We start from the raw sequence: 15,625 nt of genomic DNA, 5'->3' as shown, positions 1-15,625 counted from the left end.
AAAAAAAAAAAAAAAAAAAAAAAAAAAAAAAAAAAAGACACATTAGGAGGCAGGCTGGACCTAACACAGGAATGAGAGTGGCCTGATTTGAGTGCGCTCTGCACCTCCATGATTCTCCAGCTCTGATTCAGGAGGTCTGGATGCCTAGTGAAATAACTAATTTATAGACAAATGACTATCCATTGTCCGGATTTTTCCTAGCTCCGACAATTACCCTCTTGTACCTGTGCCACACGAGGGTCCTTCCTGTGCTGCTAACCAGCCCGAGGCACTGTCAGATGCTGCATCAACTTGTCTGGTTGGATCATGTCGAGAGGAGTTTTTACTGGAACTGTCAGAAAAGAAAACTAGGAACTAATATTATTGAGTGCCTATATGCCAGATACTGTTCTAGATGCTTCCACATATCCACACATTATATTATTCCCATGAGTAAACATTCCCATTTGTCAGTTGACTTAGAAACTGGAAGGATAAGTGACTTGCTTAGGGTAACACCACTAGAGAGTGACACAAGCAGGGTCCTAGCCCCACGATCCCTCAGAGACCGGAAGTCCCTCCACCCAATGACTCCTGTTCTGTTGTTCTTGATATGATTTCACATCCATGGAACACCAGAGCCTGCTGTTTGGCCAGCTGAGGACCGGGCAGTCAACGCTGCTGCAGCCAAGAGCACTTGCTGGCTAAAAAAGGAAATAACTTTCTATATGTGAATTCTGGCCAAATCATGGCAGAGGCCGAAGAGTCTGGGAATCCTGACCACTGTGGGCTGAGGGCCCCAATGTAATAATACTTAATTGTAGGAGCAGCATATGCAAGAGATGGCCAGCCAGTGAGCCAGAAGCTAAAAGGGTCTTTCATGAGGCAAGGTAAAAAGTCCTGCTCTCACAGTTAAGAGACTGGAGTTCTGGGCACAAGTCTGTCACCATCTGTCAGTCCTAGTCCTTGATTTTCTTTCCCTTGTCGGAGACATAGGGAGGACGTGGGCTTTAGAGTTAGGCTAGCTGGGTTCAAATCCTTTATGTAGCATTTGCCAGCTGTGGTACTTAGTACAAGTACTTAGTCTCTGAACCTCAGTTTTCTCATCTGTAAAATGGGGCAATACTACTTTCCTTGCAGGGTTAATGGGAGGGTTAGAAAGTTTAGTTATAAAGGGCTTCACACATGGGAAATACAACGTAGTGTTCTTATCCCTATGACTTAACTTCCCCCGACCTCTAACATCTTGTTTAAGAATAAGGAGTTGAGTTTGATTGATCTCTATATTCCTTCCAGCTCTACTGCACTATAAATCTATGACAAATGGGGGAAATAATAAAGAAATGTGGGCATTATAATAGAATTTTCATTAACAATTAATTGCATGGGACTAAGTAACTCCCTTGGAGTAATTAATTAACAATTAATTGCATGGGACTAAGTAACCCCCTTGGAGTAATTAATGAGGACCTCCCAATATTGTGTTGTAATTTAATATCTCCGTTTAATACTTCTTTTCATTCACTCCTTACAAATATTTTTTCTTCCAACAGTTTAAGAAGAAAATTATTTATCCTAGCATAAATCTCTTTCTCCACTTTACTCCCTTCTACTTCCTTGGCTTTGAAGCAACTCTCTGCCAGCAGGGTGTCTCTGAGTGGACCAATCTGTTCTTGCCAGAATAAAATAATTAAATTTTAAAAGGAGTTAATTATCTAGGTGCCACTGGCTAGTGCAGGAGGAAGACTGAAGTGAGTACTTCATCTTACCCGTCTCTTCTCCTCTCATCTCTGACTCCTTTTCCCCTCTACAGTGAGCTGGGCTCAGGGATGCTGGCCCTCAGTGAACTTCTGATTCTGAGGAAGGCGCCCACACTGCCCAAATCCGTAGCTCCAGCTATAACATCATATGCCTGATGATTTCTCTGAGGCTGAGTAGTTACCCCAAACCTAAATGAGGAAAAGAATGAAAATCCCAAATGTAAGAATTACCACCAATCGCTTACAATCAACTCCCTATCCGAACAATGATCTCAGTAAACATTCCCGCTTCAATCATCTTATATAAAAGTGGCCAGCCTTTGGTAAGGATTTTCCAAAGAAGGCACTTTAGGTGATTTAGACAGAGTTTAGCACAGTTGTTAAAACAGCGACACTGCTGTCATATGAGCTAGGGGCTGGGTTTGACTCCACCTCCACCTCTTACTAGCTGTGTGATCTTGCTCAAGTTACCGCCTCTGAGCCCTGAGGGTAAAATAATGGGAAGCCAGGCACCGTGGCTCATGCCTGTAATCCCAGCACTTTTGGAGGCTGAGGTGGGCGGATCGCCTGAGCCCAAGAGTTTGAGACCAGACTGGGCAACAGAGCAAAACCCCATCTCTCAAAAAAAAAAAAAAAAAAAAAAATTAGCTGGGTATGGTGGTGCATGCCTGTGGTCCTGGCTACTTGGGAGATTGAGGTGGGAGGATCACCTGAGCCCAGGAGGTCAAGGCTCCAGTGAGCTGTGATTGTGTCACTGCACTCCAGCCTGGTTGCACTCCAACGTGAGACCCTGTCTCAAAAAAAAAAAAAAAAATAGTCCCCACTTCCTCAGGTTGCTGTGAGAATCAAATGAAAACAGATATATGAAGACACTTACAGAGTGTCTGGTACTTAGAAAGGCACATAACAGTGAGCGTTATTTTATTTCTATTATTTTTATTATCACCTAGATCCAAATTCTTTTTCGTGTATAACTGGGTAAACTAGAAGATGTAGTTCGGAGTATCAGAGGATAACGAAGATTACCGAAGCAGCTGACGATCGAGACCACTTTCCCGTGTAATTCTCCCTACATAGCCATTTCAGAGGGAAATCATTGGGGAGAGAGGAAATCAGAAAAACAGACACAAATGAATAAGGCACAACAAAATTCTGAAATGAAGGTTATGCTTGGTGCTTTGCTTTATAAAGCTACCTTGACGTCTGGCATGGCAGAGGAGCCTGATAAACACTTTCTGAACTAAACTGCACTGACATGATACTATTTCTCAGGCAGCCTTTAAGTGAGGCCCTTTGGGTCCTTTACAACAGAATTCTCTTAATTGGGAAGCAAGTGAACTCCGTCCTGCGCCACATTCCACTGTATGGCGAGTGGAATTAGAACGTGGGCCCAGGGGATTGTTATCATTACTATGAATAACGATCTTTATTGAGAACCAGAGATCTGTTAGATACTGTCCAGAACATGTGTTGTCCAGAATTAGACTCAGACTGTGGAGTGGTTTTGGCATCTAATTTTGACAAGCTTGGATAAGTTCCCTAGTACTATGAGGGGAGGAGGCAGTGAGGGAGTAGTCCACAGTGGTGGAATTTCTGCTCGAGACACGTTCAGTCCTGCTAAGCCAAGGGAAGGGCTCGCTCACAGGCAGAAGAAAGACTCAGTGGCTCCCATCTCCCTGGTGTTCCAATCACCATCGTCGCTGGGCAGGTGCCTCTATGCCAGCTTCCCAGGGAGGCCCCTCCACTGACTGGCAGCATTGTCCCCAACGTGTTGCTTGGCCTCCGTGTGCATTCCCATGCTTTTCTTCAGCAATTGGGAAAGGATTGCCTTGATTGATTTGGCGTTAGGTGTTTTGAGAGAACTAAATGCTATCAATTCATCCATTGTTGTTTTTACAAAGTACATACCGCCCCATACAGGGTGCGCCATTGAGCACCAAGGGGTTTGGGGTGGGGGAATTTCAGGAGGGGAATACAGTGATGAACAGAAAAGCAGTTTGTCTTCAAGGAGCCCAGGGTTGAGTGGGAGAGAGAATTTACGGCTTGCAGAGAAAATAATTCTCAGGTGTGTGAGACCCCAAAAGCTTTACAGTTCAGCCCAAGGCCCAGCTGCTGACTTGGAGGACACAAAAATTATTGTAAAATACTATATTAGAAGGGACAGGACTGGAATCAATAGAAAGAAGAGAATTTTCAAGGCATCCCCATGGTAGCACCTCACTCACTCGCAATATACCTTCTAAAAGACTGCTGCAAGCACGGACTTTACTAATTGTGCAGTCCTTTACTTCCCAACCACATTTGGAGGCTTCAGATCAGGCCCTCAGGAGCAAATCATGGACTAAGCATTGCCTAGCACATGGGTTGAGAATGACTGCAAACTCCTAGGCGTGGCTGTTAAAGCCCTCTACAATGTGATCCCGTGTGCTCTGCAGCCTCTCCCTCCATGCTCTGCTCATTGCACTCTACAACCATGCTGATTTTCATTTCAATGAATTTGTTCATGCAGTCTTGCCTTTGTCTGAAATCCCCTCATCTCTTCTGCAACTCCTCCATCCACTCCACACCCCTACAAACATCACGGACACCTAACTCCTACACAAGAGTTATCTCCACTGAGAAGTTCTCTCCAAGGCCTAAGAATTGATGAGCTCCACCTTCGGAAGGGACATGGAATGAAACTTTCTGGCATGCACGTCTTTGAACAGAACTCCGGAATGAAGCCCTGATTCTGCCACCATTAATCATTTCTTTGAACAAATCACCTTTGCATGTTTCCTCCTCTGCAAAACACAGGCAATAACAATCGTCCCACAGAGTGGTTATGAGGAATTATTTGCTCAACAATAAAAATGGAATGTCTGTAACATTCTGAAGGTATTCAGTCTCAAACAGAACAAATATGACCCTGCTCTCTTGGAACCAACAAGAGAATGTAGAAGCACTTTTTGAACAGTATGTAAGCTTTTATTTTTATTTACTTATTGTAAGGTTTTATGTTTATTGCTGACCTCAAGAAGAAAGATTTGAGTCTCCTTAGGACCACTTTGCAAGTTTACTGCTAGCCAAATATTTTCTTCTATCATTAAGAAAGCATTTATTATGTACCAAACGAGAGAGCTTAATGCAATAAGAATACAAAGTAGAAGACAGGGCTTTTGATTTTGAGAAGCGTACTCCCCATTTGAGAGAAAAAGCTGTTAAACACTTGAGGAAGGAATCACAGCTGATTTTATTAATTTTTTTTTTCAGACAAGAGTCTCACTCTGTTGCCCAGGCTGGAGTGCACTGGCATGATCTTGGCTCACTGCAACCTCTGCTGCCCAGATTCAATTGATTCCCTGCCTCAGCCTCTGAGTAGCTGGGATTACAGGCACCCACCATCACCCTGGGCTAATTTTTGTATTTTTAGTACAGGTTTTCACAATGTTGGCCAGGCTGGTCTTGAACTCCTGACCTCAAGTGATCCACCCACCTCGGCCTCCCAAAGTGCTGGGATCACGGGCATGAGTTATCATGCCCGGCTATTTTCATTAATTTAATAGACATCACTGAGTTCTCAGTAAGTGTCAGGCCTTGCACCTCTTTGGTACTGTTCTCAGGGGAGACTCAGCAAAGTGCCTGCAGGTTGGCTGACAGACAAATTTTTGGAAAACAAGTCTAAGGAAATATATAACAAAGTGTGAGAATGTATCCTACATGCTGGATGGTAATTTAGAGTCTTCTGGAGTTCAGGAAACACCAAAGAGGGCTGAGGTCAATTTTAGAAGACTTCTCCATTTCACTGTAGATCTGTGGAGTCAGGGGACGAGGTCTGGCTATGAGTTTATGATTAACCTGGGTTGCTCTGAAATGATTTTCTTTGAAAAACATTGGCCATGTAGGGGGACCATAATGTCACTAAGAAGGAGCACGGGGCCAGGCGCGGTGGCTCACACCTGTAATCCAAGCACTTTGGGAGGCCGAGGACGGCGGATCACCTGAGGTCAGGAGTTTGAGACGAACCTGACCAACATGGTGAAACCCCGTCTCTACTAAAAATACAAAAATTAACTGGGCATGGTGGTGCGTGCCTGTAATTCCAGCTACTCAGGGGGTGAGACAGGGAGAATTGCTTGAGCCTGGGAGGCAGAGGTTGCAGTGAGCTGAGATCACACCGCTGCACTCCAGCCTGAGTGACAAAGCGAGACTCTGTCTCAAAACAAAAACAAAAACAAAACAAAGAGCAGCAGCACAGGATTAGGAATGTGGATGCCTGAGCTTTATTTCCAGCCATTTGGCCATACAGTACACGAAATAAAGGCATAAAATGATTTATGCTCACTATACACAAAATCCTTCCTCTGGCCCTCTTCCTCTTACCTAAGCACCAATGCTACCATTGCCAAACAAGTTTCCTAATGGCCCCTCCAAAATTTGCTCAGGACAGGACATGTTGAAACAGGATGTTGAAGGTTTTGGAGTGAAGAACCTTTAGAGATGCGATGGTTCTCTTCCAGGTTCTAGGGACCAAATCTTTTTGCCTTGCTAATTTCAGAACCTGTAGCAGTGGCAGAGGGCTTTAGAATGTAATTCTGTAAGACCCTCCCCAAACCCATAAACCAGAATCAGACTTCTTCCCCACATTCCCATAACACCTTATACTTCCTTAATGTTAACACATGTCATGTTTTATTGAAATCATGTGTTTAATGTCTCCTCTTAATTAAGGGGTATCAAGGTCAGTTACATGCCATGAAAGCAGGGAATCCTTGCTTGTTTCCCCTCCTTCCTGCTGTATCCTCATTGTCTAGAATGATGGCTGGCACCCTGTAGCCACTCAATAAGCTTGTTAAATGAATGAATCAAAGGGACGGACAGTCTAGGCAGAGGGAACATAAGAAGCCAAGATAAATCGGTGAGAAATGCGGAAATGTGCATGTATGCATGGGGAATTGGGAAGCTTAAGTACTGAGGGTGTGAGTAGAACAGTGGAAGAGAGATAACATGAGACCGTACAGTGTTTCAAATGGCAAGTTAAGAAGTCTGGACTTTATACGTGGAAGGAAGCCCGTGAGGGTAACCGCTAAAGCCGTGAGGTGAACTGCCATTGTGTTTGATAGAATTTATTCATGGCATGGGCAACTTCCTGTGCCCCTCCTAACACGCTTCCTGCCAAGAAGCAGAGAATAATCTACAAAGCATTTTATGTGCTATACGCCCAGTAAACTCATTGAGTATCTAATCTACACATTACTTTGGTTGAGATGCGGGTATCCAAAGGGAGCCAAGGTAGTTGGAAAACTAACTTCAGCCAGCGACCTTTCACATTATAAACTGAGCATCTGGTACATGGTAGCAATTTTAAGTTTTTCTGACCTTGCCCGAGTGTCAGCAGGAAGTCATAAATGAAAAGTCTTTCACTCTGTTTCCTCTGGTGGGCCCAGGAGGTCTGCCTTACCCCCATCCTCCTCAGCTACTTTCTCTCGTTTCCTCCCGATAAGACATCCTTCCTGATACTGTCTTTCTGGTTTTCCAAGGCGCTCCTTTCTTGTACCTGTGCCTTACCTGTTCCGGGCAGAATTCCTTGGACCGCAGTGAAGGAATCAGCAGTCAAGCCTCTTGGCAGACCAGACCAAAGAGTCACATTCTTTGCCTGGAACTATTTTTATACTTCCTTGGGGACTTGCAAGGAATGAATGACAGAGTGAGAAGATTAAGGGAAAAGAAAACTTGCCCCAAATCCTGGAAGAATATGACATTTGTTTCTTTCTGTTTCCTTTCTATTTCCATTTTCTTCTCATTCCCTCCCCTTCTACTCTTTCTTGCTCCCTTTTCTTTTCTCCTTTGTCATGCACCTTTCTCTACTTTCTTCTTCTCCCTCCTTCTTCTACTGTCATCCTACGCCACCACTCTCATCGCTAGTAATGGCTGCCTTTTATCCAGTTCTTATTTGCTGAGCACTGTGCTAAGCGTTTTGCACGCATCATCTCATAGCACTCTATGAGTTAACAGTATGTCCATTTTGCAGGTGAGGAAAGTGAAACACAGATTGAATCATTTATCCAAGCCCAGCAGATGGCAACGGGGATTTGTTGAACCTCAGTATATCTAACTTCCACATCTGTCTTTTCCTAAGCCTTACACGGTCTTTTTCTCCATTTCCAACTCCCCCTTGTCATTCCCTTTTCTTTTCAGTCTCTCTCCCTGCCTCTTTTTTCTCAGACACTCACCCCAGTCCAGTCACTGCACGTGTGTGGCTGACCCTGAAGGTGCTGAACGCTGTACACATGCCCAGAAGAGAAGACAGATCATTCAAACTCTTATCTAATCAGCCATTTTCCTTTTGAGCACATGCCCCACAATTTTCCACATTTGGAGGCTGAAACAGGGGGCGCTTCACCACCTAAGGAAATGGGGCACATGTCTGATCACAAATGACGTGAAAGGCCTCAAGACCTGGATGGGTTTTTGATATAGAGAGGAGCAGAGATAAAACCCTTTCTGCTCACTCAGAAACTCCCTCATTCCCCGGGACTCTGTACGCTCTCAAGGTTTGGGACCTGGGTTCTGAGAGAAGACAGGGCAAGGAGGTTGGTCCCTGTCAAGGTAACAATCAACTCAGGAGCTGAGGAAACCCGGACTCTGAAATGTGCCACCCGGACCCATCTTTCTCCATAAGCGTAAAGAACGTTCAGATAGAAGCCAGGAGCACGTTGGCAGCAAAGATATGAAGGTCAAAGTTCAAACTTGACAACCTCTAAGGTCCCACCCAAATCTGAGGTTTTATGATTCTAAGAAGGGAATATTTATGTTCCATTCCCTCTGAGATCTTTGTCATGCTGTTGGTTAGGAATGATTAGAGACTTAAACCATAAGGGCATTTATCTATTTATTTATTTATTTTTTATAGAGATGGGGTTTCATCATGTTGGTCAAGCTGGTCTCGAACTCCTGACCTTGTGATCCCCCCTGCCGCCTCGGCCTCCCAAAGTGCTAGGATTACAGGCATGAGCCACCGCACCTGGCCAAACCATGAGGGCATTTATTATTAACTAAGTAAGAATTCTGGAGGTAGGTGCCTCAAGAGTTGATTCAGAGGCCTCAGGGCACTGGCTGACATTTTTGAGATTCTCTGGACAGCTTCAGACATCTTGGTTCATGCAACTCCATCCACAGGCAGGAAGCAATAGGGGTGAGGAAGCACCCTCCTGGTCACCAAGGGATGGGAGCACTGTGAGTGGGGTTCTCTCTTGTTCACAGGGGGATAGGAACACTCCATTTGTTAGGGGGTAGAAAAACCTTTTCTGGAGCATTCCCTCTGCTTTAGATTCTCCCCATACCTCACCTACCAGAACTAACTGCAGGGGGGATTGAGAAAGTGATACTTGGCTTTTTCACCCTGCCAATGGGAGGCAGGCAAGAAACAGGGAATTGGTTTGCTATTGGGTAGGAAACCACAGTGCCTGTCAGCCCCTCCTTCCTTCACTCAAGTAAGATGTTCTAAACACCTACTCTGGGCCAGGCTCTGGTGATACAGAAGAAAAGACAGTCTCCAGTTTCAAACAGTCCCTGCTGGGAGAACACAGACAGGCCGAGGATTACGACACAAGGCAGCAAACACTGGGAGACCAGTAAGTGTCCCGAGGGCCATCACAGGAGCTGAAGAGGCTCAACTCGAGGGAGGAGGGAGGGCTGGAGGAAGCAATGACTAGTTAGGTTTTGAAAGGTAAATGGGATTCATCTAGGGTTGAGGGGACACGTAGGGGTACAGGAGGAGGGCACATGGGAAGACTTGGCATGGCTGGACAAAAGGAACTCATGTGGATGGGCAGGAAGAGTCTGGAAAAGCAGACCAGGGCCAGATAAGGGAGGATTTTGTATGGGACATAAAGTTTTGGGACATTTATTCTGGAAGTAAGAGTGAGCAGATCTGTGTGTGGGAACCTTATTTAAACGAGACACACAAACTTAGCAGCAGGGTGAGCTGAGCTGCGTGGCTGGAATGGCGTGTTGTACTGAGGTATGGGAGATCAACATTGTCTTACCAGCCAAGGAAAGTCAGCACCCATCTGCGATACCGTTAGCTGGTAGGACCAAACAAAGCACCCTTTTTGTTTACCACCACCTAACACCCCTGGCCCATGCCGGACGGTTCTGATTTTTGCAGAGTGCTTCCTGCGGGGACAAATTTGCCAATCCCACCCTCACTCCTTCCTCCTCCACCTAGTTCTGTCCTCTGAAGCCATAAAAAAAATCCTTTCCATCCAACAGCCATTTAAACATTTGGAACAGTTGTGGAATGATTTTCAGAATATCACACACCTCATCTCATTTAATCCTCAGAATTCTCTGGTGTAGCTATTCCCAGCCCCATCTGATAGATGAAGAAACAGACTCAGTGGGGTAAATGCCCAGAGTCATATTTGCAGACCCCAATCCTGTGTGCAATACTCATGTTTCTCCAGTGCAGTCCCTGACTGCCTGCATCAGAATCACTTGGGCTGCTCGTTGCAAATCCAGATTCCTGGGGGCCATCCAAGACCTCCTGAAGCAGAATTAGTGGGGCAAGCGCAGAAGCTATATTGTAACACACACCTCTGTGTGTGTGTGTATTTCTAGATCTGTTAAAGTGTAGGATCCACGCTCTCATCTTGCTAATATCGCTACTTTGAATCTTCACTTTCTTTTTATTTTTGCTGGGAAATGAAAGAGAGCTTTTCTTTGGGTGCTTTGCCTTCTAAATTGCATTTTCTTCAAGAACCCATTGGTATGGATCAGTGGACTCCCAGAACGTGATACACCTTGCAGACCTTCACAGAACAAACATCCTTCTCCTTTTCTCTCCTTCTCTCTTCCCCATGTGCAGAAGTTTTGGCGTCTGTCCCCTGGCTGAGCCACGATGGGCGACTGGAGCTTCCTGGGAGAGTTCCTGGAGGAGGTACACAAGCACTCCACCGTGGTAGGCAAGGTCTGGCTCACGGTCCTCTTCATATTCCGCATGCTCGTGCTGGGCACAGCTGCTGAGTCTTCCTGGGGGGACGAGCAGGCTGATTTCCGCTGCGATACGATTCAGCCTGGCTGCCAGAACGTGTGCTACGACCAGGCTTTCCCCATCTCCCACATTCGCTTCTGGGTGCTGCAGATCATCTTCGTCTCCACGCCCTCCCTGGTGTACATGGGCCACGCCATGCACACGGTGCGCATGCAGGAGAAGCGCAGGCTGCGGGAGGCCGAGAAGGCCAGAGAGGGCGGCGGCTCCGGCTCCTACGAGTACCCGGTGGCCGAGAAGGCGGAGCCGTCCTGCTGGGAGGAAGGGAACGGGAGGATCGTGCTGCAGGGCACTCTGCTCCACACCTACGTGTGCAGCATCCTGATCCGCACCACCATGGAGGTGGGCTTCATCGTGGGCCAGTACCTCATCTACGGAGTCTTCCTGACCACCCTGCACGTCTGCCGCAGGAGCCCCTGTCCCCACCCGGTCAACTGCTACGTATCCCGACCCACGGAGAAGAATGTCTTCATCGTCTTTATGCTGGCTGTGGCTGCGCTGTCCCTCTTCCTTAGCCTGGCTGAACTATACCACCTGGGCTGGAAGAAGATCAGACAGCGATGCGTCAAGTCGCGGCAGGACATGGCTAAGTGCCAGCTCTCCGGCCCCTCTGCGAGCACAGTCCAGAGGTGCACACCACCCCCTGACTTCAACCAGTGCCTGCAGAGCGGCCCTGGGGGGAAATTCTTCAATTCCTTCAGCAATAATATGGCCTCCCAACAAAACACAGACAACCTGGCCGCTGAGCAAGTGCGAGGCCAGGAGCAGACTCCTGAGAAAGGTTTCATCCAGGTTCCTTATGACCAGAAGCCTGAGCTGCCCAACGGGGTCTCACCGGGTCACCGCCTCCCCCATGGCTACCACAGCGACAAGCGACGTCTTAGTAAGGCCAGCAGCAAGGCCAGGTCAGATGACCTATCAGTGTGACCCTCCTTCATGGGAGGACCAGGACCAGATGGGAACAAAGGAGGCTCAGAGAGGAAAGATGTGTCCCTTCTGACGTTTCCTCAGTCACCATTGCTTAGCTCCTTTGGGCCCCAGGTCTCAATGACATTGCTCGTCAATTCTAGAATCTATAACCACGGCTCTGGGATAATAAGAGATGTGACCACCCACCCAGACCGCAGTTCCCTCCCCACCCTCTACCCAGCATAATCAATGAAGCCTTTCAGATTAGTCAAGAAACAGGGTAGAGGAAGGGAAGGGAAGCATGGCAGAAGCTAGCCTGGAAGGGATAGCCAGAGGGATAGAATGACTCTCTCTCTGCATACCAGCCACATACCAGATGAGTTCTCTAAGTTCCTACCCTTCCCCCCTCAACCCGATCACCCTCGCTCCTCCAAGGAAGAGCTCCAAGTTCCTGGCCAATAGAGAGCATGTATCAAGGAACTTGCAATAGACATGTTCTTGAATCTGTTGTCTCCATAGACCATTCCTTGCAGTAGTGGTGAGATGGCCTTGGGCTGCCCTTGGCTTCTCCTCCCTCTACTCCATCTTTAAAAGGGCTTCTTGGAACTTCACCGGCAGCCTCAACTTTACAAGTGCCTTGGTATGTACCTCTGGCGGATGTCCCGCCCTGGTGATGTTGCAACCTTTCCTTCTGCCAGAGTGTACAGCCAGCCTGTGAAGGTGTCAGCGCTGCTGTGGAGTCACTGTACACACAAACTCCACTGGAATTCCTGCCACCACCTGTCGTCCTGCAGCTCCTTTACAGTTCAATCCAATGACAGAAACCATCCCTTCCCTTTCTCCCTTGGCTGTTCACCCAGCCATTCCCTAAAGGCCTTATCGACAGGAATACCCAGGAAGCCGTTGTCCTCTCTCGAACCCCGACCAGATCACCAGCTACTGAGGCCAATGGAATTTCCCCAGGTCTTGTTAAAACAAAGAAAGCATTGTGCTTCTTGGATTCTCCTTGTGGAAAAAAAAATTCTGCTGTGAAGATGAAAACAAAAAAGGAGAGAAAACACTGGAAAACGATTTTCTCCTCCTATTTACTTCCTTCACTGCCAACTTAGTGCCAAGAGGAGGTGTGATGACAGCTATGGAGGCCCCCAGAGCTCTCTCTCCCTGGAGGCTTTAGCAGGGGCATGGAAATAGTAGGGGAATCTCCAGCTCACTTGGCAGGGCCTTTATTTAAAGAGCACAGAGATTCCTACGCCTCCCTAGTGCCCGTAATGAGACTGTCACGTGGGGGCTGCAGAAAAGCCTTGCCTTCCCCAAGGACTGGCCTGGTTTCTGTATTCACTGGATCTATAATGGGTTGCTGTTGTTTTGGATGAAGGTAAAGGATGCTTGGAATTGGATATTGAACTTATAGAAAGATTATTACATTATTAAAATGCACATGCATGCGCGTGTGTGTGTGTGTATGTGTGTGTGCGCGCGTGTGCGCTGATAAGATGGGTAAAGGGGAGGGAAGTCGTGAAATAAGGAAAGGAAATCACACAGGAACTTGTGTCTTCTCTGGCTGCCTGGCAGAGGGGCTGAGTCTCACTGTGTTGGTGTTATTAACCTAAACAGATAGGCATGGGAGGCTGGGACGGAGGAGGGTAAAGGCTCAGAGGGAGGTTGAATCTCTGACTCACCAGCCCTGTGCTGCTATTTGGATGCTACGGTTGAGTGAAAGGAAAATGAGAGTAGAGGAGTGGAGGAAAGCGACCAGAATGCCATTCGGGAAGGAATGTCTGATCATTCCAGGTCCCTGGAGGGGACACCTTTTAATCTATTTCCCAGCATTCATATTCTCTCTCCTTCTATCTCTGAAATGTTTTATGAAATGAGTGTTCTTGAATTAGAAATTCTGTGGGATCAATCTTTCCTGGTGAGGCTTTTAGAAAGGAAAAAGAAAATAAAATGTGTAATTTGTCTTAATAAAATCGATCTCTCTCTCTCTTTCGCCGTCCGCTTCATGCTGTGACTGTAAGGGAAGGATGGCAGACTTGGTGAGGAGGGGCACTTGGACTATACCCACCAGTAAGCCAGTAATGCAAAGAGCTTTGAAGTCAGGCATGCATGCAAGGGTTAAAATTCCAGTTGCTAACTTACATCTGGACTCCAGCAAGACAATTTCTGAGGCTTGGTCTTCTCATCTGTAAATTGGGCCCTAGTAATATCTACCTCATAGTGCCGTTAACTGAGCTGTTAACCACCTCATAGGGCTGTTAACTGAGTTGCCTGTGAAGAGTTCAGCAGAGTGCTTGGGAAATAACAGTCACTACGTGGTAATTGTTGTTATTATCTGATTGTTTTTGTTATTATTTTGAATACACAGTATTTGGAAATGGAATGTTGAGGGATGATTCCAGAACTTCCGTTTATCAAGCCTACAATCTGCCTAGTGTGATCAGATTAACTCACATTATTCTCTTTTAACAATTAGAATAAAATTAAACAGGAATTCATTTATGTCAATTCTAGGAACCACAGGCTCCAGGAGGTGATACATAAAAACAAAACGACGACAACAAAAACACTCACAAACTACACAGAGAAAAGGGGAGACCTGACCTGGACCTAGAAAATGAGAAGGCTTTACAGAAGTAGAGACCCCAAGGATGAGTCTGTGAAACAGGTCTTTGTATCGCGTTTTATGGATATGTAAGCTGATGCTCAGGAAAGTTCCCTGGGAGTGGGGCTGCTTCTCACTGGCTTCCCTGACTGAGATTTCATCTAGTTGCAGGAAGAGAAATAACTGCTGCTCCAAACAGAGGATCGAGGGACCGACCCCCTATCCTTTCACCAACAGATGGGCATCATTTCTGTGAGAAGATTCGGAAAGGCAAACAGAAGTGTTATCTTAACCACCAATCAGTCTTATTTATCGGGGCGGGAAAGCTTTTCAAAAACGGTCTTGCAGAGAGATCATAGAACGCATATGACTTAGGAGTACGCCTGGCCTCTGTCTGAGGATAAGGCGCTTAGCCCAGAGACACCGGAATTGTCCAACTAGAGAAAACATCTGGAACTCAATTTTTTCTCCTGGAAAAAAAAAAACAGTCCATCTCATATTTTTATAAACATAGCCATTAACATTGAACAGTTCATATTATGCCAGACTGCTAAAGCTAAGGAACTTAGAGTAAGATTTCAACCTCATTTTCTTTCTGTCCCCCTCTCTTCTAAAGCGTCATCACTAAAGAGCGTAAGCTGGTTGGTAACAGAATGAACACCCTCCGAGTTGCAGGCCCCTTTAGGCCCATTTCCTTAAATTGCTTCCTCCAGTGCCAGATAAGACCAGAATGTCTACCAGAATGTTTCATTCCAATGGCTCTAGTGTGTAAGTGGTTAAATGCTAATAATACTCCTATGTAAAATCATAGTATGAATGGGTTTCAGATTTTTTCCCCAATAGCAAATTGTGATACCAGAGAGAAAAACAAAAGAGCAAGGACAGTAGGCACCTTGTAGGCGTCTCGAAGGATTGCTGTCATGATGTAGAAATCAGGAAAATAGCGAGGCTGCAGGGAGCTGCCTATGTCCCAATCCTCAGGAGGTTCTGGAAGCCCCTGCAGTTGGTCCTTGATAATAAACAGATTTTTTTAAATCCTAGATTTGTAAGTAGAATAGGATTAGGGATTTTTCCTCTCCTTGGTCACTTGACAGTCATCAGAGATAGGTAGGGTCTATAGTTTTTTTATTGTCATTTCAACTGGAAAATACTGTCACTCAGCAAAGAATTCTTGAACAGCTAGGCATTATGTTAGGCTTTAGGAGTATAATTTTAGAAACCAGACATGGTTCCTGCCATTTGGATCTTATAGTCTGGTGGGGAAGGCACTCTAACACAAACAAACAAATAAAATAATTGTGTGTGTGTGCGCGCGCGCGTGCGAGACAGGGCCTCACTATATTG

At 46.1% G+C, this 15,625-nt stretch overlaps 1 protein-coding gene across 2 annotated transcripts in view; it reads left to right on the top strand.

The window, feature by feature from the left end:
* The window catches only part of GJA5 (gap junction protein alpha 5), an 18,074-nt gene extending 3,845 nt beyond the window's left edge, over window positions 1–14,229 (top strand). Inside the window, exons 1-2 of one of the 2 annotated variants that reach the window (XM_032268866.1) lie at window positions 8,721–9,352; window positions 10,588–14,229. In XM_032268866.1, the coding sequence (XP_032124757.1) occupies window positions 10,621–11,697 (1,077 nt within the window). In that variant the 5' untranslated portion in view covers window positions 8,721–9,352; window positions 10,588–10,620 and the 3' untranslated portion in view covers window positions 11,698–14,229. Of the gene's footprint in view, window positions 1–8,720; window positions 9,353–10,587 lie in introns of those variants that run through there. The other variant, XM_032268865.1, reaches the window with a different exon arrangement.
* The last annotated feature ends 1,396 nt before the right edge of the window (window positions 14,230–15,625 follow it).

Source organism: Sapajus apella, unplaced genomic scaffold (genome assembly GCF_009761245.1).
Source record: "Sapajus apella isolate SASKATOON/1434 unplaced genomic scaffold, GSC_monkey_1.0 scaffold187, whole genome shotgun sequence".
NCBI lineage: Eukaryota > Metazoa > Chordata > Mammalia > Primates > Cebidae > Sapajus > Sapajus apella.
The sequence above is the reverse complement of the archived record's forward strand: the minus strand, read 5'-3'. Positions and strand labels throughout refer to the sequence as shown.